The following is a 27953-nucleotide window of genomic DNA, read 5'->3' as shown; positions in this document are numbered from 1 at the left end:
AAACTGTCATAAGTCGAGTTCTAGAAATGATATTGCTGTGATTCCAAGTTGAGGTGATAGCTTGTCCTCTTACGATTCTAACGATAGGTCACACGCCCAGAATGACCAAGTAACGAGTGAGATACGACTGTTTTACGAAAACTGGACGGTGCTGAGAACTGCGCTTATACTCGACCGAGTAGTCCCTACTCGGCCGAGTGTCTTTTATACTCGACCGAGTATTCCATATTCGGCCGAGTAATCTCTCTGTGGTAATACTGTTTAGCGTCTGGAGTCGTGAACTCGGCCGAGTGGTCTCATACTCGACCGAGTAAGGTCTACTCGGCCGAGTATTCCTAATACTCGACCGAGTAATCCTTCTGCGACAATTGAGTTTGCTTCTGGAGTCGAAAACTCAACCGAGTAATATAGTTACTCGACTGAGTACCTCGTACTCGACCTAGTATGTTATTTACTCGACCGAGTACCTCATTGGGCAGCCACTTTGAGTCGGTGGCTATGTTCTTACTTTTGTTTTGAACCGGTGGCTATGTTTTTACAATGTTTTGAGTCTTAGGGTATATACACATGTATGTTTTGAGTCTTAACCCATTCTTTTATATGTGAGACGGTTTTGATACGTAAGTCATCGGATGTTATGACAAGGAGTATTCCGGCTTGTGAAGGACATGTGTTGGGTAAGGAATACAGGTGTTAATATGTGGTTGTGAGGGATTGTGGAACAAGAAAAAGTAGATTGATGAGCTCATTGAGACAAGGAGCATGTTTTGTGAGATATGATGAGTGATATAGTTATGGGTTAAGTAATATAAAAGTAAGTACATATGGGCAAGGGTGATGTAAGTATAGAGAAACGTGAGAATGAAAGATTGAGATGAGTGATAAGAATAGTGGCGTATTGGGATGTGTAAGGATTTATGGAGGGAGACGGTTTGGACTGAGTTGCTTAAGGATATATGTGATAAAAGGTTGCTATAGAGAGATGGAAATGAATAGGGTATAGTGAGGTCAAGTTATGCCGCGATGAGTAGATAGCAGTTTATTTGGAAATTTGGAATATCACGATGTGTGCCTAGTGAGTAATTCTTTGGGCAATTAACGGTATGAGATGAATTTTTGGTTTTCTAGTGATGTAAAAAGGGAGATGCAATTGTTTGAACATTAAATGTTGATATTATGGATAGATTAGTGACAATTGGGAGTTATAGTATAATGAGAGAAGACCCATGGTAAGAAAGAGTTAGATGATATCGACATAAAGTAATGGGATTTGAGTTTGGAGCAATGTGAAGGTAACCGGAGCACTAGGGAGTTAGATAGAAATGATGAAGAGTTGAATTATTAAGGGAGTTTGTCGAGGGTAAAAGAAAAGAATAAGGGGAGTAAAACTAGGAACATGTTCACCGAGGTTGAGTGATATACAAGTATGGAATCGTCGAGATGTATGATACTATCATGAGGATTTGAATTTACAGTTATATAGAAGTTCCAGGACAACATGATTAGTCTTGAGTTTTGAGGAATTCAGGAAAGTAAGAAGTTGGTTGAATATCTGCATGGTATGAGATTTTGGTGAGGATTTAGATGATGATACAGTTAAGAACAGTATTGGGAAGAATGTTGAAGTAATTTTGTTGATGAATTTGATGTTCGTTATTTGGGATGTTAACCAAATATAGGAAAGAAATCGTGATGTTTAGAGATGAGTGTAAGAGGTTTGATGTCCTGACAAATGGTAGTGTTATGGTTTGTGACTAGTGGTTAAGAGTGATGGTATATTAGAAAGGTAGCAATTCTAAAGAGGTTGATTTGGTAGGGACCTTATTGTTGTGTATGATTGTGAGAGGGTATAAGATGTGGTTAGAAGAGGCGGATGCTAATAGTTGAATAGTAATGGTATGGTTATACTTGGCAGGAAGTGATGGTTGTGCGAGTGGGGGAATATGTTATGAGGGGGCATATGAGTTAAGCTCGGGCGACAGGTAACCTTTGTTGAGTGGTAACTTACGTGATCAGGATTGACTAATTGGTTGTGATTATGGGTCCACGATATGTGTAAATGGTTGTGTGAGGTTCTGACCTCACAAGAAGTGGTATGGTGTGATAATTATAAAGCTGTTATATGAATGTTTTGTAATTTATGTTGGGTACGGTATACTATGGAATGAGGTTTAAAAAGGCAATAATTTGATTGATCTGGCATGAATAGTTAAAATTGTATGTGTATTGATGATACATGTTTATTCCGTGAAATGGTAAGGATGATGTTCATGTGGTTCTTGTCAGTTTATTCCGTATAATATGTTGTGTTATAATCTAGTAAAACGGTTTTGTATGAGTTTTCTTGTTCGAAATGTCATACTGAGTCAGTGTTTATGGGAATTATATGTGGTTGTGATGTTTATCGATGTGGTTGTTGTGCCTCGGGTGGTGATCCGGGCATGGTATTTAGTGTTGTGATGCGGGTATTTTCGCACTGCGGTGTGGCTGTTGGTTGCGGTGTTGCGATCTTTGTCACACGGTTGTGGTGGAGTAGGCGGAATGATTATGATTCGAGTTTCGAAAGTACATACCAGTTACACATAAATTGTTGTTTTGTTTGATGTTGCTTCAGTGTGTACAGATAGACAGATGTTTTGTTTATTGATGTTTTCTTTACCAGTTTAAATTTGAGAATGAGGGTAGAGTATGATATGAAATAGAGTTGTATATGTTTTCGTTGTTGTCATAGTATAGTGATATTCGGTTAATGGGACACGGTTGTGAGAGGTTGTTATAGTAATTTTGATCTTGTTCTAGATAAGGCTTCAGGAGACATGATAATGGCAAGTGAGTCGTAGAACATGTGTGGTAATGACCCGAAAGATGCAGGTGGTTCTTAATCCTTTGTTGTAGACAGTGAGTGTAGGGTGTTGGGGAATTAGTGCCATGATGAGTTATCTATGATTTTTTCGGTAATGGAAGAAAGAACTTGAGGATCTAGTGTGAGTGTACGTAACAAGTGTGGATCGTGAGTTATGCTTTTGGCAATGGGAGTTTTATATAGTTTATATATAGAGGTATGTCATGTTGCAGTAATGTGGAAGAGTTGAAGTTTTGGGTTAAGCTAAAGATTTTGAGGTATAGGTTAGGTGGAGTGATGAGTGAATTAAAGTATGAGAATTGTTTAAGTAAGAGAGCCTTAGATATATGCATGGTGAGTGTTTGGTTTATAGACGGTTATCTTTGACATGTGGGGGTAAAGAGGGTAATGAGATATAGATAAGGTTTGGTATTAGTGAGTTACGAGGACGTAACATTTATCTTAAGAGGAGTAGGATGCGACAAAGAGAGTTTAATGGTTGTACATGGAGTTTAATGGTTGTACAGGTTGTAGTAGATTTGGAAGTTTGAGTCTTGATGTAGAATAAAAGGTTGATTCGTGTTGGGGTTGACTTTGTTAAAGGTTATGGTCGTGCTTGTAGTAGTATGATGCTTCGGAGTGTGAGAATATTTTATATAGTGCTGACAGTTGGATGATGATGTATATAAGTTCTATAGTGTTGACAGTTGGAGGATGAGGTTATGAGGGTGAGTAAACTTCGGGGACGAATTTCCTTTTAAGGGTGGTAGAATGTAACATTCCGTTTGACGTTTGTGAATGTTTTGATATTGGATTTTCTAGTGGATGATATGTTACGGAGCTAGCAGTGGTGTATGGAGTTAGTGTTGAGAGAGATATGATGTAGTTGATACGATATCGTGAGACATGTTGTGGAGGTAAGTATAGTTGGTGGAGTTGGTGTTAAGAGTTCATGTGTTATAGGGTGAGGTTTTGTTTTGAGTCTTAGTTACGTTGTTGTGTCTTAGTCAAGTTGGTAGGTTTGTTTTTATGCATGGGTTGAACTTCGGGGACGAAGTTCTTTTTAAGGAGGGAAGATTGTAACACTACGGATTTTGTTAAGTTGAATACTCGACCGAGTAGAGCCTACTCGGCCGAGTAGTGCTAAGTGTGTGATATGTTTGGCTTCTGCCGAGGAATACTCGGCCGAGTATGCGGAATACTCGACCGAGTAGAGGATACTCGGCCGAGTATGCTCTATACTCGACCGAGTATCCGGTCCGTCGAGTGTTATTTTCGCGGTTTGATTTGGAAATGGTTAGGGCGTTATATATTACGATAAGCAGTTTCTAATTACAATTGACAAAACCTAAAACATCCTACGACGCTCTAATCATCTCTGAATCTCTCCTTTGGGTGATCATAGCAATCGTATTCTGTCCTTTGATTCATCGTCGGTAAGTCCTCATCCTTATATTCAATGATTGATATTTAGGGTTTGTCTTTGATTATGAATTGGGGGAAATGGGGTTTTGCAGTTAGTGATTAGAATTATATGATTGTTGTTGTAGGTGACGATGTGGTAATTGTTATGCATTTGTATGGTTGATTGCAGCGTAAGCGGATTGCGAAAAAGGTAGGATTTCCCCCTACTCAGTACTGTTAATTGATTGAGATTACTATTGTATTGTAATTGTTGTTATCTGCTGATCATCGGAGTATGGGTGTTGTGGTGACGGTGGTGAGGTGATTGTGTTGTGACAGCTGTGATGCTGTGGTTTGTGTGATTGTGGTGGAGTCACTTGCGGGAGTGGCTTCACACCCTAGTTCGCCCTCCGTGGAACCCGCCATGGGAGGGGATGTGCACATTAAGGGACAGGGATTGTTAGTCGCTCGTTGATGAGCCGGACTTGGTGGGGATGGGTCTGCGGTCACCCATCGGCGGAGTGGATTACCCGTTGCGATGGGTAATCGCGGGGCTACACACTTCGGTGTGTAGTCGGTTACTATGGAGGATGATCAGCCGGTTATATTGTTTGTTGTCTTACATTGATTGAATGGTACTGACCCCGTTGTTATTGTTTTGTAAAACCTGCGGTGATCCATTCGGGGATGGTGAGCGACTTGACAGTATTGCATTTGGTGAGCTTGGGCGGTCATGGGGAAGTCGTCATCACCGATTGTAGTTTCACAGTCACGAGTCTTAGCTATGATTTTGTAGTTGTCCTCAGTTGTATTCACTTTATTGGTGTTGGTTTGGATTTGGATTGTTGTAAACATTAATACTTTACAGTACTTCTATTAAATGTGTTTAGGACGGACGCTTTTGATATATACTAACCTCGGGCAACCGAGATGGTAACAGCCTTTCATGCTTGGGTAGTCCTGGTAAGGTACCTTGGTATGAGGGGGTGTTACAAAGTGGTATCGTGAGCCAAGATTCTGCACCTAAAACTAATGAACCCAATGAACTTAGGGAGTCTAAATAAAATGAACCCGGGGAGAGTTGTTTGGAGCTACCGCAAAGACTTGGGAGACGTCCCGAAGTCGCACTATGGCCCTCACAATCTCAAGCCGGTCACCAGGGGGAATTTGTTGTGAGTCTTTTCGATGCGTGTGTGTGGTATGTGGAACTTGAATGGTTGAAGCATGTGAAAGGAAGTGAGATGTGTGGGAACATGTGTAAAACATGGTGAAACTTGTTGAAATGGATTTGGTATGAAATATGTTGGCATGTTAAGTGTTTATTATGTGGCTTTCAAAAGAGTAGTGGTACATGGGTACATAATCATGATAATGTTAATGTTTGGTTGTTGGTAGTAGCATGTGATTAAGGTCATGCGCCTATGCATATGAATGTCGTGTTTAATTTTCGTGTGGGTATGATAAATGTTCAACTATGTACTGGTTTTTAGAAGTATTGGGTCGTTATTATTTGTTTTATGCATGTTTAAGTTGTTTTGTTAAGGAATTTTGATTTGTATACAAACCGATTTTTGGAAGGGTTGTCTTAAAACTGTCATAAGTCGAGTTCTAGAAATGATATTGCTGTGATTCCAAGTTGAGGTGATAGCTTGTCCTCTTACGATTCTAACGATAGGTCACACGCCCAGAATGACCAAGTAACGAGTGAGATACGACTGTTTTACGAAAACTGGACGGTGCTGAGAACTGCGCTTATACTCGACCGAGTAGTCCATACTCGGCCGAGTGTCTTTTATACTCGACCGAGTATTCCATATTCGGCCGAGTAATCTCTCTGTGGTAATACTGTTTAGCGTCTGGAGTCGTGAACTCGGCCGAGTGGTCTCATACTCGACCGAGTAAGGTCTACTCGGCCGAGTATTCCTAATACTCGACCGAGTAATCCTTCTGCGACAATTGAGTTTGCTTCGGAGTCGAAAACTCAACCGAGTAATATAGTTACTCGATCGAGTACCTCGTACTCGACCTAGTATGTTATTTACTCGACCGAGTACCTCATTGGGCAGCCACTTTGAGTCGGTGGCTATGTTCTTACTTTTGTTTTGAACCGGTGGCTATGTTTTTACAATGTTTTGAGTCTTAGGGTATATACACATGTATGTTTTGAGTCTTAACCCATTCTTTTATATGTGAGACGGTTTTGATACGTAAGTCATCGGATGTTATGACAAGGAGTATTCCGGCTTGTGAAGGACATGTGTTGGGTAAGGAATACAGGTGTTAATATGTGGTTGTGAGGGATTGTGGAACAAGAAAAAGTAGATTGATGAGCTCATTGAGACAAGGAGCATGTTTTGTGAGATATGATGAGTGATATAGTTATGGGTTAAGTAATATAAAAGTAAGTACATATGGGCAAGGGTGATGTAAGTATAGAGAAACGTGAGAATGAAAGATTGAGATGAGTGATAAGAATAGTGGCGTATTGGGATGTGTAAGGATTTATGGAGGGAGACGGTTTGGACTGAGTTGCTTAAGGATATATGTGATAAAAGGTTGCTATAGAGAGATGGAAATGAATAGGGTATAGTGAGGTCAAGTTATGCCGCGATGAGTAGATAGCAGTTTATTTGGAAATTTGGAATATCACGATGTGTGCCTAGTGAGTAATTCTTTGGGCAATTAACGGTATGAGATGAATTTTTGGTTTTCTAGTGATGTAAAAAGGGAGATGCAATTGTTTGAACATTAAATGTTGATATTATGGATAGATTAGTGACAATTGGGAGTTATAGTATAATGAGAGAAGACAGAAGTACTAGTACTTCTGATGAAATCACTCCCGTAGCTCTTTTCAATTCTGGGCCTTTTGCTCCTTCTTGGTTCAACTGCATGATCAACAGAAGTACTAGTACTCGCATGCATGGAACTGTCAGTAGGGTTAACAGGCACAGTAGAAACAACAGGGCCATCGGGTAGTGATACTGTTTCCTTCTTTAAAGGAAATACCTGCTCAAAAAACTCAGCATCTCTAGCCTCAGATATAGACTGTCACTTAAAGACATGAACCTATAAGCGAAATCTGTTTTGAGCATAACCAATGAAAACGCAGTCATAAGTCTTAGGTCCAATGGTTGGCCTCCTAAAGCTAGGTAAGCCTACTTTAGCCAAACACCCCCACACTTTAAGGTAACTTAAGTTAGGAGCATAACCTTTCCACATCTCATAGGGTGTCTTGTCTAGTTTCTTATGAGGTACCCTGTTAAGAATATGACAAGCTGAAAGCACCGCTTCCCCCCACATATCATCTGAAAGGCCAGAACTTAAAAGCATAGCATTCATCATTTCTTTCAAAGTTCTATTTTTACGTTCAGCTACGCCATTCGATTGAGGTAAGTATGGTGGGCTCTTTTCATGTATTAAACCATTTTTCTCACAAAAATCTACTAAATAACCAGAGCCATACTCTCCTCCTCGATCGGACCTAACTCTTTTAATCTTCCTATCAAGCTGATTTTCTACCTCGCTTTTGAACTTTATAAACATGTCTTGACTTCACTTTTATTTCTAAGCAAATATACTTTGGTATATCTAGAAAAATCATCAATAAAAGTGACATAATAATGTTTACCACCTCTGCTCATGGTGTTTTTGAAGTCGGCTAGGTCGGTGTGAATTAACTCAAGAAGACTCGTTTGTCTAGTTGTAACAGGTCTACTAGGTTTCTTAGCAAATTTGGCCTCGACACAACTAGGACACTTCTCATGAGTTTCTGAAGATAACGAAGGAATAAGCGACATAGTTTTGAGCTTTTTAATCGAATCAACATTCACATGACCTAATCTACCATGCCAAACATCAATAGACTCAAGAATATAAGCGAAGTAGAAGCATTATTATTAATGATAGGAGAATCAACATTCAAAATAAATAAACCCCCACAGAGATAACCCTTGCCCACAAAATCCCCATTGCGCGACATTACAACCTTGTCAGCCTCAAAAACAAGTTTCACACCAACTTTGTTTAGCAAGGCACCAGACACGAGGTTTCGACGCAAAGTAGGAACATACAAAACATTATTTAAAGCAAGAGTTTTCCCGAGGTTAGTTTGAGAAAGATCTTGCCTTTGCTTGGTGATAACAAAGAGAAGAAGAGTTACCCATGTAGACACATTCACCATCAAAGAACATCTTCAAATTCAAAGAAAGAGATCCTTGTTAGCACAAAGATGCCTTGAAGCCCCCGTATCCGAATCCAATCACTAGCATTTGCAAACTGATTAGCCTCAACCACTACAAAGAAGAATAATATCATCCTTTTCAAGAACATTAGCTTCAAAGAAGAACTTTCTTTTGAGGACACTGATAAGCTTTGTGACCCGATTTCCCACAAACATAGCAAACCGATTTGGTTTGGATCTTTGAGGCAGGTTTGGTGAATTTCCCTTGACCAACTTTCTTGGCATTCTGACCCTTGGATTGACCCTGACCAGCTTTAGCCTTTCCCTTACCCTTGAACCTATCTTCTTTTGAAGACCCACCATTTCAACAAGATTGGCTTTGACAAGTAAGAGACAATTGGGTGACTTATCTTTCAGACGATTAGCTTCTTCAGTCCTCATGTGGCCTACTAGCTCTTGAAGGGACAAATCTTTCTTCTTATGTTTCAAATGGTTCCTATACTCATTCCAGGAAAGGGGAAATTTTTCTAGCAAAACATTAGCCAAGAAAATTTCATCTAGTTTCATTCCCTCATTAGTGACATCAGCACACAAGTTCTCATAAACATGAACTTGGTCCATAATCGGTTTGTCATCTACCATTTGAAACCCAAGCCACTGCCCGACAACATATTTTTCTTACCCGCATCGTCGGCCCCATATTTTTTTCTCTAACAATTCCCATATAGTCTTAGCGGATTTATGGACCGAAAATAAATCAAAGAGGGTATTCGACATATGAGTAAGGAGATGGAACTTAGCAGTTTTGTTATCCTTATCATGTTTCTTAATAGTCTCCTCATTCGACTTAACAACAACAGACGAAGGTGGGGTAGTTTCTACACTAGCAGCGGTAACAGCAGCAGGAGGGTCAGAAAATAAAACATAGTTCAAAATACATAAGCAGTTTCTGAGACCATCTTTTGTAGTTCATACCGTCTAAGGGTTCCAATTTCGACAATTCGGACGATTTTGATTTTGTTTGAGACGGCGACCATTGTTACGACAGAAGATATAGTTTTCAAATTGTTGGAAAGATAAATCGTAACAATGAAAAAAAGAGACGAAAACTTTAACGAAACAAGAGACAGAAATAGACTTATCGAAACGGAAATGCGGCGCAAGTGGTATGGAGGCCACTGACTTGAAAACTATATCGGCACGACCGTGGTGGTAATCGTCTCACACCGGTAGTTTCCCAAGGTTAACACTGCGACACCCGTACACAACCACTCGTGTATGAGAGCCTTGGAACGAACAGAAACGAACCCAGAAATTATACTCAGAAGCAGAAGAATATCATATTTGAGAGATAGAAGAGAGTTGTATGAATTGTGTCTCTAAGTGATGAGAGGACAGCTCTTTTTATAGTAGAAAAAAGAGCTGTTACAGGCAAAAAAACGGAGGAAATAAAGGAGACAATAAATCCCCTTAATGACAGTCAAACGAGATTAATGGAGAATAAATCTCCTTAATCACAGAGATATTATTTGACTGAGATCCGTTTATAGGATTCCAAAGACACACACACAAGCCAGGCCCAAAAAAGATAAGATAAAGAGGGCCTTTGGCCCGCACCGCGGGTGCTCTACCGAAACCCGAGCCCGAGTACGGGCTCGAGCCGGTCCGCGCCGGCGCGCGTGTGTGTGTTTGGACCCAAACCCACAAGCCCAACAATCACCACAAAAGCCTCCTTGGTCCAATCTCTTACCCACCATTGGACCAAAGGCAATATAAACACAAGACAAACTCTCCTCCTCACCGATGTGGGAGAGAGTATGAACCAAAAAACCAAAAACTTAGCTTTACTTGGCATCATACCAACAGGTTGTACTTACTATGTGTTCGTAAACGGGATCTACAAGTGGATGTTGGTTTATAATGTTTCGCCTATACTTGCTTATGCGCGCGATATGTAACATCTCACAATCATCGTATCTTTTTAACTATATACTTATGAAACATCACAATTGGTTGATTCAAATGAATAAATTCAGATTGATCTTAATGAAATTTAATATAGTTGAAGAATAAATCGAAGCTAGCTGTTACTTTGAATTGACCAAACACAACACAAACATTCTATAGGACTATGACCCAAATATGTTGGGTTAGCTCAACTCGAAACTTACCTGGTATAGCTACTAATATTCTAATAATCACAAGAACCAAATTTAAACTTCCCAAACTAGAGATAAAAGGATCATCATCATTTATCAATATTCATACCAAAACATAATAACATAGATACACACTAAAAAGAAAGACATCACATTATCAATCTTCTTTACTTAATCGTTACGACACGAGCCCGAGTAACTTATGAAATAAAATGAGACATTATAACATTATCAATTTTCAGTTCTTCACTTGTTTGTTGCAATTCTTGAACATCACAACTAATGATCATCAATTGGTCAAAGGCACACTGTGGAGCACAACGGTCTCAACGGTCAAACCCGGTCCAAACCCGAATAGAACACCCCAATCCAACCCTTCACCGGTGGTGGTCGCCCCGTCTCTTAAGGACTTCTTCCTCATTTCATCAAGAATAAAGAGAACACAAGCACTAGACATATTACCAAAGTCACTCAACACATTTCTTGTAGCAGCAAGTTTTTCCTCTTTTAGGCCCAATTTAGCCTCGACTTGGTCCAAAATCGCCGGACCGCCCGGATGAGCGATCCAGAACAAAGAGTTCCAGTCACTTATACCAAGTGGGTTAAAGGCCTCCTCAAGGGCTTTGGTAATGTTCTTAGAAATAAGCCCAGGAACATCTTTCAACAAGTGAAAAGTCAGGCCCACTTCGCGTAAATGACCGTCGATTGCTCCCTCGGAGTCCGGTAGGAGGGTCTGGGCGGCCCAGACCATTTGGAATAATGGCCTTTCAATAGACAAGTCCGGATCTGACCCAACGATCAAAGCCCCGGCTCCATCCCCAAACAAAGCCTGGCCCACCATGGAGTCTAGGTGGGTATCAGTAGGCCCACGGAAACAAATAGCAGTGATTTCAGAACACACAACCAAAACTCGTGCACCCCTGTTGTTCTCAGCTAGGTCCTTAGCCAACCTCAAGACCGTTCCCCCGGCAAAGCACCCTTGCTGGTAAAGCATGAAACGACGAACAGAGGGACGGAGCCCAAGGAGCTTGGTGATTTGGTAGTCGGCCCCCGGCATGTCAACACCAGAAGTAGTGCACATGATGACATGAGTAATTTTGGACTTGGGTTGGCCCCATTCCTTGATGGCCTTAACCGCGGCCTCTTTGCCGAGCCTCGGGACCTCGGACACAACCATGTCTTGTCTAGTGTCAAGTGATGAGCCCATGTACTCACACAAATTGGGCTTTTCCTTGAGGATTTCCTCGGTCAAATGCATGTAACGTTTCTTGATCATTGACTTGTCGCCTGTTCACATATAGCCACAAATGAGTTACACAACTATACAACACAAGTGTAGGTCGGCCCATTTATGGCTCATTTTAAGACCATAAAAAATATCAAAATAATATACAATCGGTTATAACTTTATATTTACTTTCCGTGTCCGTCATTGTTTTACCTTTCTGATTTTATCGAGAAAGATAATTTAATCAAAACTAAAATGAGGAGTATATATCATTTCATTTTAAATGTTATAGTATAGTATTAGTTTAGATCTCGTGCAATATATGCACGCTATTTATAAAATTTTACTTTTTAGTATACTCCGTATTATTTTAGGATTTTAAATTGATAATTTACTTATTTTTTATGTTTCCCATCACTTTATTTTAATTTGAATAATAAAAATTAAAATTGTAAAAATTCATGAAATGAATATTTCAATAAATTTTTCTTTTTATCGAGAAATTAATGATGTTATTTTTAAAATATTTTACAATTAACCTTTTTGTGCAACTTCTTATCATTATTTTAAAGAAAAAAGTAAACAATTTTTTTTAATCATATAATAATGAAAATAAATTTATGTATAATGTGAAATAATATAAAATATTTTAAATATTAAATTTATTAAAAATACTACACTTTATTTTAGGAAATATTATTTAGGCGGAAAAAAGAAGAGTTTCGCTTATTCATTTAGTAAATAGAAGATTATCTTTAAATTCCGACAATTTTTTCAAAATTATTAACCATAAACCACGAATCCCACCCTAAATAGGCCAATTTACATTATTATGTTTCAAGGCCATTCCAAACTTCATTAATTTATTTTGGATCATTAAAATGAGTTTTTTAGCCCTCGTAAACACATTGATATGTCTATTTTCATGGTCATTAGCTCTTTCATTACCGATCAAGAGGCTCGAGGCTCGCTAATCGAGGAGTACACTCGAGTACCGATTTAATCATTCTAGACTATCCACCAATTGAGGTTCATCCTATTCTTAGAGAGGATATTTTTGGGGTTGTTTTTCCCGTACTATAGTTAGTTAGATTTCCCCTCTTATGTACTCAAAAAAGAAAAAAACAAAAACAACTTTCATTACTGACGTAAACTTTGCTGTTTCAAATTTGCTATCGTCTCACATTAGTTTGTCCATTTCCCCCTATTTTACACATGCATGTCGAGTTGTAACAGAAAATCGACTGCACGTACTAAAAGTAACGGAGCCAGGATTTGAACATGTGGGAGCAGTGGTGGAGCTAGGGAGAGGCTAGCAGGAGCGGTCGTTCTCACTGGCGTTTAAAAATTTCGAAATTTTAGTTAAAATTTTCGAATTTTTTTACGCTGAAAATTTACGCCCCGATGACTTACAATCCTGGCTCCGCCACCGTGTGGGAGCAAAAAATTTAGGGGATCGAATGAGAGATTATGTAAGGTTAACTTGAATTTTTTTTTCGAAAAATTAAACTAAAAAACTAAGAAAATCCTGTTCGCCGAGAGGCGAGCGTCCTTGCTAGCCCCCCTAATTCACATACTAATATAAACGGGACTTCGGGAGTGCATGCAAGAAATACTTGCTGCATGCAAATGGTAATCTAAGTAAAACACTTACTGTCGAACTTAGGGGTGCATGCGACCATGCATCCCTAAAATTCGACAGTAACCTAAGAGAAACTTGTAAAATTAAAAAGAAGGGATTAATAACATACACATGCGTCTAAACTTCTCCTTCAAATCGGTCATATGCTCGCTCTTAGTAACACGAAAGTAATAATCAGGATAATCAGCCTGGTACACACAATTCGGAGGCGTAGCGGTACCAATAGCCAAGATAGTAGCCGGACCATCAGCTCTTTGTGCCTGACGAATCTCCTCAATAGACGCCATTTTAATTAAAAGGTCCTTAAGTTTTAAGGTAGTGTCCTTAAAATGTTAAAGGACAAATTAAAAGTTGTATTTTAGGAGGGAGTATAAGAAATGTAAGGTCGTAAAATGAGATTAAATAAGAGAAAAGTGGTAGGTTGCATGGACGGGCAGATAGTAACCACGTGGTTTTGGTAGTTACGTGAATTGTATTATTTGGTTACATGCATGGCCACGTGACCCTATTAACTGTAATTCTTCACTTTGTTTCTCAAGTTTTATTGCTAACCAGAGCTTATACCTACCAAAACCGTGCAGTAAAAATTACATGCATTGGTGAAATTATACAGTGATTACTGATTACGGCTGAGTCACTGACTATACGAGTATTACCAATAAGTCTTGTTTTAGACGGTTTGAAATAAGACGGACTAAATATCATTATTTTTTAAATAAAATGTAATTATTTAATGACAAAATGATATTTTCTTATATTCTTTATTTTCTTCCCCTCTCCTTTTTGCACAAGAAATAAAGGAAATGAATTTGAACCACACAAAAGACACTATCCCACATGCAAATGAATTTGGACCAGACAAATTTTCCAAAAAGGAAATAGTGAAGAAAACCCGAATAATCCGTTTTAGGAAATAAGGAAGAAAATAGAGGATAAGACCTATAGGAGGGAGTACAACTAAAGTTGTCACTTTTTTACCCTGAAAATGATGGTAACATTTTATCAGAAATTAGTACGGAGTAACATTTTATCGTAAAATGACTATATTTGATTCGTCTTATTTCAGACGGAAAATAGCTTGTCTGGAATAAGAATTTACGGAGTATTAATGCATTATTATGGTCTTCAGGCTTACTTACCAGCCAAATGAGGGTTGGTTGGGAACTTGGGGTAGTATTGTAGTAGCTCCCAGTGATTAGTGGTAGAGTCGGGAATTTTTGTTAGGAGGCAAACGAGTAATGTTATAACTAGGTAAAAGTTTAAAAAAATTCAAAAATTAATGAAAAAATTTCTGATTTTTTATTTTTGAGTAGGGACAACTGGAAAAGTGTCCTTGGTAGCCTCTCCTCCTCGCCTCACCACTGCCCGTGATGGTTTGATGGAGTTGGGAGTTAGTGTTAAAGAGGGTTGAGAACTTTCAATGAAACAAATAAAAAGCTAATGTAACATGAATTTCGACTAAATTTTTCAATTTAGTGAGGATGATCATACATTCATATTAACCCCGCTTGGTTGTGCCACTGACCGCTCTTTAGTTATATACTGAGGGATTAATATCTGATTTTTTTTTTAATTACATTTCGAACACTCTTTTAACCGAGTCGTTTAATACTTTAATTTGTATCTTACTCTGATCGTAACTTTATTTTCGCACCCTCCTAATACATACTTGGCTCTAAAAAATTGTGTAGTTACAAAGTTGTAGAATATTATTTTAATTAATTTTCTATAGAAAAAGACAGTCATTATTTGTAAATTTATGAAGGCCATAGTATCAATAAATTTATTTGTCAAAACAGTGTAGCAAACATTTTAATTAATAAATATGACATTGACATGAGTCGTGACCATCTTCTGGTTAGGTAGGTTTTAGGCGTTTTGCTTATAGTCATCAATATTAAAGAAGTATTGGTGAATCAAATTCATATCAATTTTATACAGCTAAATTATTTCATCATAAAATAATTAACCGTCATATTCATAAATTTTGTAGAAATTTGATAAAAAATATGATCTAAAACTCAGTTTGATCTGTTTGTTTTTCCTCCCTCTAACCTTAATTTGTTGTTCACTAAACTATATAATTAAGAAGTTTATAATAAAATAATTACATGTCATATTCATAAATCTTGTAGAAGTTTGTTCAAAAACGTGATGTAAAACTCAGTTTAACCTATTTTTTTCCTCGCTCTAACCTTAATTAGTTGTTCACTAAACTATATAATTATGAAGTTTATAATAAAATGATTACATTTCATATTTATAAATCTTGTAGAAGTTTGTTCAAAAATGTGATCTAAAACTCAGTTTGACTTATTTATGTTTCCTCACTCTAACCTTAATTTGTTGTTCACTAAACTATACAATTAAGAAGTTTATAATAAAAGAATGGGTAATTACATCTCGTCTATATATCTATATCTATCCATATTCTATATATATATATATATATATATATATATAGAGTCAAGATCCGGTGAGAACGAGCACTCGATGAGAACGGTGGGAACAACTAATAACCATGTGATTATAAAAGAAATCAACGGCCCCCATCTCACAATTAACATCACACACTACCCTGTCCTCTTCATTGACTCTCGTCGATCGATTCATTTCCCCAATTCATTACTGGCCGATCATTTCCTCCAAAAAAAAGTTCCCAATTCATTAATCAATCAACAACAAACCTAATTATATTAATGGTTGACAACAAAAAGCAAAAATAACGATTCAATCATCAATGGTGAGACTCCCTGCAAAAGCTATGGTTACTAGGTGTATAAAGCTAGATTCATTCTAATTCTTGAGAAGATCTTTTTCTGGAACTGCGGAAAGTTTATCAATTTCCTTGATCTCTTCTTTCAATGCAATTACTTCTGGAATTTTCGCTAACTTAAGCTCACCACCGATTCCGTCATCAATATATCGTAATTAATTTCATGAACTTCTTTAATTTAGCTTGAATTTATTATATGTTGATTAATTTACTGAGAAATTGATCAAAGAACAAGCTATAGTGAGAACTGAGCTCCAATCAGATCTTATTTCGATCATTTTCTCGCATCAAATATGCCCATTCCAACCATGTTGACCTCTTCAGTCAATCAGTCCAGTGTTATTGACCACTCACGACACATCGACGGTGGTGATAGTGTGAGTGGGTTGGCGACGGCGATGGTGTATCAGCCCATGAATTGTTTGATTAAGTAACACTCGTGACTCGCTAAAGTGTTCGACCATTTGATAAATCAAACTAATTTACATGCTGCATTATAATTTTTTTGTCTATCATTAGTTTAATTGTTGTTGCCATTTTTGGCTATTGAGTTGACTTGATGAGGAAAATGGGGCAGTAGATGTGTTAATTGTAATATAGAATTATAGACTACATTTACATTGGTAGCAAACGTATATAGGGTTTAGGTAAAAAGTGTACCTACGATAAAAAAAAAAATGTATCTGCCCTCCAAGAAAGTGTATATAGAATTCCGATAAAAAATGTACCTATGATAAAAAAAAAGTGTATCTACATTCTTAAAAAGTGTGTATAAAATTTCGGTAAAAAGTGTACCTACGATAATCAAAAGTGCATCTGAGATTTTTTTATTTTTTTTTAAAAAAATAAAAATTGTACCAGCATATATATTTTAATGTATCTACATTCTTAAAAAGTGTGTATAAAATTCTTGAACATCACAACTAATGATCATCAATTGGTCAAAGGCACACTGTGGAGCACAACAGTCTCGACAGTCAAACCCGGTCCAAACCCGAACAGAACACCCCAATCCAACCCTTCACCGGTGGTGGTCGCCCCGTCTCTTAAGGACTTCTTCCTCATCTCATCAAGAATAAAGAGAACACAAGCACTAGACATATTACCAAAGTCACTCAACACATTTCTTGTAGCAGCAAGTTTTTCCTCCTTTAGGCCCAATTTAGCCTCGACTTGATCCAAGATCGCCGGACCGCCCGGATGAGCGATCCAGAACAAAGAGTTCCAGTCACTTATACCAAGTGGGTTAAAGGCCTCTTCAAGGGCTTTGTTAATGTTCTTGGAAATAAGCCCAGGAACATCTTTGAGCAGGTGAAAAGTCAGGCCCACTTCGCGTAAATGACCGTCGATTGCTCCCTCGGAGTCCGGTAGGAGGGTCTGGGCGGCCCAGACCATTTGGAATAATGGCCTTTCAATAGACAAGTCCGGATCTGACCCAACGATCAAAGCCCCGGCTCCATCTCCAAACAAAGCCTGGCCCACCATGGAGTCCAAGTGGGTATCAGTAGGCCCACGGAAACAAATAGCAGTTATTTCAGAACACACGACCAAAACTCGTGCACCCCTGTTGTTCTCAGCTAAGTCCTTAGCCAACCTCAAGACCGTTCCCCCGGCAAAGCAACCTTGCTGGTAAAGCATGAAGCGACGGACTGAGGGACGGAGCCCAAGGAGCTTGGTAATCTGATAGTCGGCCCCCGGCATGTCAACACCGGAAGTAGTGCACATGATGACATGGGTAATTTTGGACTTGGGTTGGCCCCATTCCTTGATGGCCTTGACCGCGGCCTCTTTGCCTAGCCGCGGCACCTCGGACACAACCATGTCTTGTCTAGTGTCAAGTGATGAGCCCATGTACTCACACAAATTAGGCTTTTCCTTGAGGATTTCCTCGGTCAAATGCATGTAACGTTTCTTGATCATTGACTTGTCGCCTGTTCACATATAGCCACAAATGAGTTACACAACTATACAACACAAGTGTAGGTCGGCCCATTTATGGCTCATTTTAACACCATAAAAAATATCAAAATAATATACAATCGGTTATAACTTTATTATCTAACCCAAAAACATTTATATTTACTTTCCGTGTCGGTCATTGTTTTACCTTTCTGATATTATCGAGAAAGATCATTTAATCAAAACTAAAATGAGGAGTATATATCATTTCATTTTAAATGTTACAGTATTATACTAATTTAGATCTCGTGCAATATATGCACGCTATTTATAAAATTTTACTTTTTAGTATACTCCGTATTATTTATGGATTTTAAATTAATAATTCACTTATTATTTATATTTCCTATCAATTGATTTTAATTTGAGCAATAAAAATTAAAATTGTAAAAAATCATGAAATGAATATTTCAATAAAAATTTTCTTTTTATCGAAAAATTAATGACTTTATTTTTAAAATATTTTACTATTAATCTTTTTTGTACAACTTCTTATCATTAAAAGTCAATGAATTTTTATATACAATTATTTTAAAGAAAAAATTAAACAATTTTTTTTAATCATATAATAATGAATATAAATTTATGTATAATGTGAAATAATATAGAATGTTTTAAATATTAAATTTATTAAAAGATTATGCCATTAAAAGATTGTGATATAATATATGCTAAAAATACTACACTTTATTTTAGGAAATATTATTTAGGCGGAAAAAATAAGAGTTTCGCCTATTCATTTAGTAAATAGAAGATTATCTTTAAATTCCGACAATTTTTTCAAAATTATTAACCATAAACCAATTACCGTTGGGTCGAATCCCACCCTAAATAGGCCAATTTACTTTATTATGTTTCAAGGCCATTCCAAACTTCATTAATTTATTTTGGATCATTAAAATTCTCTTTTTAGCCCTCGCAAACACATCGATATGTCTATTTTCATGGTCATTATCTCTTTCATTACCGATCAAGAGGCTCGCGCTCGCGGCTCGCTAATCGAGGAGTGCACTCGAGTACTGATTTAATCATTCTAGACTATCCACCAATTGAGCTTCGTCCTATTCTTAGAGAGGATATTTTTGGGGTTGCTTTTCCTGTACTATAGTTAGTTAGATTTCCCCTCTTATGTACTCAAAACAGAAAAAACAAAAACAACTTTCATTACTGACGTAAACTTTGTTGTTTCAAAATTGTTATCATCTCACATTAGTTTGTCCATTTTCCCCTATTTTACACATGCATGTCGAGTTGTAACAGAAAATCGACTGCGCGTACTAACAATGGCGGAGCCAGGATTTGAACATGTGGGAGCAGTGATGGAGCCAGGGAGGGGCTGGCAGGGGCAGTCGCCCTCACTGGCTTTTGAAAATTTCGAAATTTTAGTTAAAATTTTCGAATTTTTTTAAGGCCCTTATAATATTACTGTTTCACCCCCGCTGAAAATTTACGCCCCGATGACTTACATTCCTGGCTCCGCCACCGTGTGGGAGCAAAAATTTTAGGGGATCGAATGAGAAATTATGTAAGGTTAACTTGAAATTTTTTTCGAAAAATTAAACTAAAAAACTAAGAAAATCTTGTTCGCCGAGAGGCGAGCGTCCTTGCTAGCCCCCCTAATTCCATCACTGCATACTAATATAAACGGGACTTCGGGAGTGCATGCAAGAAATACTTACTGCATGCAAATGGTAATCTAAGTAAAACACTTATTGTCGAATTTAGGGGTGCATGCGACCATGCATCCCTAAAATTCGACAGTAACCTAAGAGAAACTTGTAAAATTAAAAAGAAGGGATTAATAACATACACATGCGTCTGAACTTCTCTTTCAAATCGGTCATATGCTCGCTCTTAGTAACGCGAAAGTAATAATCAGGATAATCAGCCTGGTACACGCAATTCGGAGGCGTAGCGGTACCAATAGCCAAGATAGTAGCCGGACCATCGGCTCTTTGTGCCTGACGAATTTCCTCAATAGACGCCATTATAATTGAAAGGTCCTTAGTTTTAAGGTAGTGTCCCTAAAATGTAAGGACAAATTAAAAGTTGTATTTAGGAGGGAGTATAAGAAATGTAAGGTCGTAAAATGAGATTAAATAAGAGAAAAGTGGTAGGTTGCATGGACGGGCAGATAGTAACCACGTGGTTTGGTAGTTACGTGAATTGTATTATTTGGTTACATGCATGGCCACGTGACCCTATTAACTGTAATTCTTCTTTGTTTCTCAAGTTTTATTGCTAACCAGAGCTTATACCTACCAAAACCGTGCAGTAAAAATTACATGTGTTCCGGGTGTAATTCCAGAGCAAGTATAGTTACCACCCGTGGCTTGTTGAATGATGTCTTGAGTTGGATTCTCCCTTGGCCTTAATCGTTCCTCTCGGCCTCTCTCAAACAATGAACGAATCGAGGCTTGGCTTTGTGCTGCGTCCCACACTCCGACGCCAAGTCGATAAACTTAGATGTATAAGTTGTATGCTAATTGGCTAGGAATATATTGTAGAGAGATAAGGAAGATTATACCGAGATGAATAGTGTATTTAGGTCAAGTTTGTGTATTTGGATTGGATCCTTTCTCATGAAGGTTGAGGAGTATTTATAAACTTCACCTTTTGTCACGTGTGGCCAAGTGGCCAAGTGGCTAGCGGTGGAAAAGATCGATCTACCCCTCGGCGAGGGACCTATGGCGGCGGCGGGCCTGTTGACTCACCGCCGAGGGGTCTTGGATATGAGTACGCGGATATGTGTCCCGGTTGGCGCTTTGTCACGCCGGACCCAGGTGTGACAGCCGATGGGCGGCATCGGCTAGGTTGTCTAAGTCGTTGACTTCTTTGTGGACATCTTTGACCTTGCTCGTATGTTTGACTTGGTCGGCGGTGCGAATATGCCCCATCAATTTCCCCCAGCGTAGTCTATGCCGTGGTATGGGCTTCGATGTACGTCTGAGCGTATATTCTGCGCAAGTAGTTTGTAGAAAATTTTCTGCATCGGCTTCTTCGCGGCGGCTTCTTCTTTCTGCCTAGTCTTTCTTAGGCCGTACCATATTCCCCCTCCACATGGATGTGTATTGGGCATCCGATGTGGAAAAGAAAGGGACGCTGGCGGGGCCGGGTTGAGGCTAGGGTTCTTTTTGATTGCCCCCGGCCGGCGGTGTCTAGCTTGGTTGATCATGTGTCGGCGGAGAATAGGTGCATGGGAATTTGTTTGAGGAAGTTGAATAGGCGGAGAGATTTGAATAGGCGTGTTGAAGACGTTTGGTCACCGTTGCATTGATTGACACAATCGTTGCAACGATTGACATCCGTGGTTGCATGTCCGACACGTGTCCGCATCTTTGATTGGTTGACGCTTCATGGGGTCATTTCTTTGATTGGTCCTGCTTCATGGGCTTTTCCCTATAAATAGGGCAATTGCTCCAAAAAATTGGCCACCAATTTCATTCTCCAAAATTTCCTTCTCTCTAAACTTCCAAGGGTTTCTTTTTCTAATTTCCGAGTTGTTTCTCCCGTGACGTTTTCTTGAAGGTAAACAAACAAACTTTCCAATTTTTAATTTTGTAATTTCATTGTAAACATGTCTTCTGCCGACGCCGGGCCTAGTAAGCGGGCCGTAGGTCCCCTTCTCCCGAAGTCGATCCTCGACTTCGGAGGAATGGGAGGATGATTCGATGTCGATGATGATGCGAAAGATTTTGGTGACGATCTTTGAGGAGGCTCGTCCTAATAACGTGAGGAAGTACGTTATGGATCACGGCCTCGCTTGTAAAGTCCGTCTTGACTGTACTTGGACCCATAAGTTAGCCCGCTGTTTCGGTGAGATATTTTTCGAGAAACATTTCTTCTTCGGTGAGGGCTACGAAATCGTTATCCCGGAGGAGGGTCAGGTTCTCTGTTGCCCTCCACCGGGCCACACCGGCGTATATATGCGACATTTGGAGTTTGGGCTCCGGTTTCACGTGAATGGGTATGTTGTGGCCATCCTTAAGGCCATGAACGTTGTCGTTGCCCAATTGCACCCGTTGGCTATGAGGACCATAATCGGGTTTGTCTGGCTTTGTCTCTTCAAGGGGAGGCCCCAACGGTGAACTTATTTCGCCGACTTCACTACCTCCGGCCGTCATTCTCTGGCGCGCCCGGTGGTTCAGCGTGCACACGGAGAAGGGTTATGTCACTGTGACAAACTTTCCTCTTGCAAGGGCGGGGTCGGTGGGTGTACGTTAAGGTCTTGCCGAACGACTATCCGCTTCCCTGCTCCTTTCGGATCAAGTTAACTTGCGGTGTGAGACTAAGGCGGAGCATGACGGATGGGTCTCCGGAAGAAACTCAAAATGGATCTTTGGCGGGTTCTTCTCTCGGAGGACGAGAGGTTGGCAATGCGGCTTTTTGAGGTAGACAAGGGTGGGCTGCCGAAAAGATGGATTCCTCCAACGCAGATCATTCTTCAGGATGAGCCGCTTTGCCATGTCGACCTCATACCGGCCCTAGCGCAGGGTGAGTGGGGTCGGTGTGAGGCCCATCACCGTTCTCGTTGTGTCTTTGAACTTTGATTTATTTCTTCTACTTAACTCTTGCTTCGTTTCCTTCGCAGGCCATTTTGGACCGGACTGTCTGAAGATATCCTCCTGAGAATGGGATCGAACAAAGATAAAACCGTTGCTAACTTACATCCCAAAGCTCTCCCCAATGACCGCAGGAGGTCGCCGACTGATCTCATAGAGCAGCGGCTGAAAAGCTTGAGTGCGGTGGAGACCCAGGCGAAGGTTGTTAGTAACGTGCCGCGTCATACGCGCAAAACGAAGTCCTCGGCGGTGGTGGCGTCGACACCGGCTCCGCCTTCCATCCCCCCTGTTCAGAAGGAGACGGTGGAGGTCATTTGTATCTCCAACGGGGATGACTCCGACGAGGAGGAGGGTTCCCCCTTGTCCGTAAAAGAAAACAGACGGCCTATACCGCGACCGTTGATTCTGCTGCTGACGAGGAGACGCGCGTTTCGGCCAAGAAGGCCAAGCACGGTATTGTTCTTTCTGTGGCTTCAGATTTAGCCGGTTCCTTAGGCGCTGCCTGTGACAGGCTCTTCGGCATGTCTGCGTATGTCGATACTTATGCTTGCTTTTAATTTTGTAGATCGGCCCCAGTCGTCCGCCGCTCCTGTTGGGCAGCAAGTGGAGGGGAGCTCTGTGCGGGCTGGTGATCAACACGTCACCGTGAACTCTTCATCCCAGAAGGTTTCCCTCCCCAGTGCAAGCCGGTGATAAAAATGTCGCCACTTTGTCCCTTCATCCCGGAAGGTTTCCTTCTCCCGCTCATAGATGAAGGCACGGAGGCGATCAAGGAGGCGGCGAGGTGGAACAGTCTTACCGGTGCTCGTATCGTAGAGCGGGGAGAAGGTCGTGGCTCAATCCACCTTGGAGCTAAATGCCACTAAGAAGGTGGCCGCGAAGGCCAAGCGGGATCTTCTCAATGAGCGAGGCTTAGGGGAGAGGCCGAGAGGGCGCTCTTGGGCGAAAGAAAACTCGGCGGGGCGTTGAGAAAGAGGTCCTTCTTTGAGAGAGCCAAGGCCGAGGCTGCGGCAGGTGAATCTGCTAAGTCTTTGGAGAAGTGTACACTTGTTCGGAGGCACGCCGACCTCTACCTCAAGCGAGAGGAATGAATCCGGGGACTGTTTAAGGCCCAGGCGGAGGTGGTTCGGATCAGAGATGCCGTCATTAGGCAAAAGGATAAGGACATTGAGATGCTCCAAACCGTCATGCTCCCTAACATGTGTCTTTGAATTCCGGGATTTAGCCGAAGGAGCTGCTAGGGAAGTGATTGAGGAGCTCTTCCCTCTTGATGGTTCCTTTCCGTGGGACGATATGACAAGTCGCTTGATGACAAGCTCGAAGCCAAGGAGCAAGCCGTGGCGGAGAAGGCTAAAGAGGCGGTGAGGGCGAAGGCGAGAGAAGGAGGCGGCCGGCGAGAAGGCGACTACGGCCGAGAAGGCTAAGGAGGCCCAAGAGGAAGCCAAGCGGGCAAAGGCGGCCGAGGCCGCCGAGGCTAAAGCCGAGGCCGCCTTGAAGCCGAGGTTTCTAAAGGGAGCTGGCGGGTACCCATCCGAAAAGTGCATTGCCGCCGATGGCGAGCAACAACGGACATAGGGGGATAGCATTTGTAACTTTTTGTCTTTTGGCTTATCCTTGTAATTTCTTGTGATTCGTTGAATATATTTAATAAGGGTTCGTTTTTACTTCACTTCTTTTCCTTGTGCTAGTATTCGAGCTTCGATTTGTCCTTTTAGCGTCTCCGTCTTTGTCCGGGTTGTCTCTTTCCGTTATTAATTGAGTATCTCTTATGTTCCTGCCTCGGCTTGGCCGAGCGATCTAGAGTGCGTGTCTCAATGTGTTAACGCTTCCAAGGCATCTTGATCGTTTCGGCGAGTATCAACCGCGTTGGTTATAACCGTCGCAGTGTCTCTTCCTTAGGGTGCATGCCGCTCTTGTCGGTATGACGGTGTGAGCCGTCGTCCGCCGTGGCGTCTACTACTTGGGTGATCTGCGACGGCGTCACACCTCTTGGGGTGACTAGCCGTGGCGTCTACTACTTGGAGTGATCTGCGACGGTGCTGTTTCTTGAAGGAGACTCCCGTGGCGTCTACTACTTGGAGTGACTGCGACGGCGTCACATCTCTTGGGGTGACTGCCGTGGCGTCTACTACTTGGAGTGATGCGACGGTGCTGTTTCTTGAAGGAGACTCCCGTGGCGTCTACTACTTGGAGTGACGTGACGGCGTCACATCTCTTGGGGTGATTGCCGTGGCGTCTACTACTTGGAGTGATGCGACGGTGCACATTTCTTGAAGGAGACTCCCGTGGCGTCTACTACTTGGAGTGACTGCGACGGCGTCATATCTCTTGGGGTGACTGCCGTGGCGTCTACTACTTGGAGTGACTGCGACGGTGCCTGTTTCTTGAAGGAGACTCCCGTGGCGTCTACTACTTGGAGTGACTGCGACGGCGTCACATCTCTTGGGGTGACTGCCGTGGCGTCTACTACTTGGAGTGATGCGACGGTGCACATTTCTTGAAGGAGACTCCCGTGGCGTCTACTACTTGGAGTGATACGACGGCGTCATATCTCTTGGGGTGACTGCCGTGGCGTCTACTACTTGGAGTGATGCGACGGTGACATTTCTTGAAGGAGACTCCCGTGGCGTCTACTACTTGGAGTGACTGCGACGGCGTCACATCTCTTGGGGTGACTGCCGTGGCGTCTACTACTTGGAGTGACTGCGACGGTGCCTGTTTCTTGAAGGAGACTCCCGTGGCGTCTACTACTTGGAGTGACTGCGACGGTGCCTGTTTCTTGAAGGAGACTCCCGTTCTTGTCGATATGACAGTGTGAGTCGGCGTCTGCTCCTTCCTAGTGACTATGGGAAGAGCGTACATTCTGATGGAAGACTTGGATGATTTTTCATTTAGGTAAAAACATGCGTCGGGGTGCCCACAGTTGTTTTGGACACCTCCGACGTTACATGGAGTATTCCCGAGATTTTCCGGCGTCCTAATGGCCCGTTGAAGGCGTACCTCCCCAGTTAGACGCTAGTTACATCCATGAGGTCGCTCTCCTGTTGTAAGGATAGACCTTTCCCTTTCTCCGATTTCTTTGCCACCTTAAGGGATTGTATGTTGCATCCTCTGGCAGCTATCTGGGCGTTCACCACCTCGTCATTCTCGTCTTTGGAGACGAGCTTATGCGCTTCCCCCCGGTCCGAGACGTACATCAATGTTAGGGCCCGGATGGACATCACTGCGTCAACCTCGCTCAGAGTGACGCGGCCTATGAGAACGTTGTAGGCGGATGAGCCGTCGATGACCACGAACTCAGCTAGGACATTCTTGGCCGCATTCCTTTCGCCGAACGTTACGGAGTCGATTGATCCCGTGGTACCGGTCCCGGCCCCGAGAAATCGTATAGCGGGTTGGTGCGGGGGCTTAAGTCCTTGACCTTCGGTAGAGGCCGAGGAAGCACTCCCCGAACATGACATTCGTGTATGCGCTGTGTCAATCGGGCACCTTTTGACCAGGTGGTTGGATATGTCCAAATTGACTACAAGTGGGTCGCTGTGAGGAGCGATGACTCCTTCGTAGTCCTTTCTTCCGATAGTTATGTCGGGGATGTTGGAAGAGGGGGTGGCTGTGTTGGGCACAAAGTTGATGGCCCGATAGAGCTCGTTCGGTGTCGTTTGTACCCGTGAGCGGACCCTCCGTTCTCGTGGCCCCGATGACAACGTGGATCACTCCTATCCGTTCAAGACGGATTTCTTCTCTGAACTGCGCGCGTCGGTCTTTTGGCTTTTGGCAACGTACTTGCTGAGGCTCCCCTTCCGGATCGGCTCTTCAATGGCATTCTTCGGATGGCGGCGATCGTTGTTAGATGGCCGGTGTGGCCGTGGTACTCACAAGATCTTGGCTCGTGTCTCCGCTCACTTTTTGGTTTTGGGGTCTCTCCCACTTCGGCCCTCGCTTTTGCTCGGGCGAAGACTTGACGACGATACGACGAGAGGGGTTTTATCGTTATACCGCCTCTGGTGGTACGTTCCCGAACTCCACCCGGCGCCCGCCGAGTCCTGTTTCCTGGCAGATTTGTCAGGCCGTGACCTATTATTGTCACGGCGTCTTTCTTCGGACCGTGACCCGTTGTTGTCACGGCGTCTTTCATGCGGGTTGTCCTCCTGGCGGCTCTTCTTTTCTGAGTGCTCGGCCTCGTTGGGGCCTAACCACGTCTTGTGATAGTCTTCTACCTTAATGGCTTGGTCAGCCTTCTTCCTGGCGGCATCCAAGCCCAGGCCTCCGCACTTGATGAGCTCATTTTTCAAATCTCCCCTTGGGAGGCCTTTCATCAGCGCGAAGGCCGCCAGTTCGGGATTAATCTCCCGAATCTGTTGGACCTTTCCGTCGAACCTCTTCATGTAGCTTCGTAGAGACTCGCCCCCTTCTTGTTTGATAGTTAGGAGGTCCGATGTCTCCACGGCCCTTCTCTTGTTGCAAGAGTACTGGGCTAGAAAGTCGTCCCTTAGGTCGGCGTAGTAGTACACCGAGCCGTCGGGGAGCCCCTTGTACCAACTTTGAGCCATCCCATGCAATGTCGTTGGGAAAACTCGGCACCATACTTCATCGGGCTGCTCCCATACTGACATGTGAGACTCGAAAGCCTCAGCGTGGTCGGCTGGATCACCCTCCCCTTTGTATGATATGGGTGGCAACTTGAGCTTAGTTGGCACCGGACTTCTAGGACGTGGCGCCGAGGGGTGTCGATCACATCTTAGGACGACACGTGGCGATCGGCTCCTCGCATTCCTAGCCCGACTCCTCTCCTCGTAGCGGGAGGGACTCCTTCCCCGACTGCGCGAGTCGGGCTTCTTCTTCTCCGACTCTGATGGGTCGGACTTCTTTCATTCCTCCGGAGTGGGCCTCGTGGGCTGCTGCGGTGACGCTATCCCCGCGAGTGCGGTCGGGACTTATGTCCATCACTAGCATTCCAGGCTCCTCCGGTGTTTCAACAGGCCAACCTCTTCCGGTGCTCCGTTCAAGTCTCTTGGAGTCACGTTAAGGCCCCGTCTCCGGACGGGTCCCGCCGCTCTTGTCGGTGTGACGGTGTGAGCCGACGTCCTACCGATGAGGTCCAGGATTTGCTTTAGCAATGCCACGTCGACCACATGTCCCATGAGGGTGACTTGGTTGGCGGGCAGCGTCGCATCTGGTGTTATTGGCATCCCGAACTC

General features: G+C 42.1%; 2 protein-coding genes across 2 annotated transcripts; both read right to left on the bottom strand.

The window, feature by feature from the left end:
- Positions 1-10657: 10657 nt before the first annotated feature.
- On the bottom strand, positions 10658-13835 carry LOC141599124 (chalcone synthase). Its single transcript, XM_074419039.1, has 2 exons — positions 13568-13835; positions 10658-11875 (listed from the first exon to the last, which is right to left on the bottom strand). The coding sequence occupies exons 1-2, from the start codon at positions 13743-13745 to the stop codon at positions 10878-10880; spliced, it is 1176 nt and encodes a 391-aa protein (XP_074275140.1). The 5' UTR covers positions 13746-13835; the 3' UTR covers positions 10658-10877.
- Positions 13836-17035: 3200 nt separating this feature from the next.
- On the bottom strand, positions 17036-20269 carry LOC141599122 (chalcone synthase-like). Its single transcript, XM_074419038.1, has 2 exons — positions 20004-20269; positions 17036-18165 (listed from the first exon to the last, which is right to left on the bottom strand). Exons 1-2 carry the CDS (start codon positions 20179-20181, stop codon positions 17168-17170), a joined length of 1176 nt encoding a protein of 391 aa, XP_074275139.1. The 5' UTR covers positions 20182-20269; the 3' UTR covers positions 17036-17167.
- Positions 20270-27953: the final 7684 nt, after the last annotated feature.

This window comes from Silene latifolia, chromosome 9 (assembly GCF_048544455.1).
Source record: "Silene latifolia isolate original U9 population chromosome 9, ASM4854445v1, whole genome shotgun sequence".
Classification (NCBI taxonomy): Eukaryota; Viridiplantae; Streptophyta; class Magnoliopsida; order Caryophyllales; family Caryophyllaceae; genus Silene; species Silene latifolia.
The sequence above is the reverse complement of the archived record's forward strand: the minus strand, read 5'-3'. Positions and strand labels throughout refer to the sequence as shown.

Bases quoted from the DNA above. Each gene is read 5' to 3' on its own strand.
- LOC141599122 (XM_074419038.1), bottom strand. From the start codon at position 20,181: ATGGCGTCTATTGAGGAAATTCGTCAGGCACAAAGAGCCGATGGTCCG. The intron at 18,166-20,003 runs GTATGTTATTAA...ATATGTGAACAG, and splicing joins AGAGAAGTTCAGACGCATGT to GCGACAAGTCAATGATCAAG.
- LOC141599124 (XM_074419039.1), bottom strand. From the start codon at position 13,745: ATGGCGTCTATTGAGGAGATTCGTCAGGCACAAAGAGCTGATGGTCCG. The intron at 11,876-13,567 runs GTATGTTATTAA...ATATGTGAACAG, and splicing joins GGAGAAGTTTAGACGCATGT to GCGACAAGTCAATGATCAAG.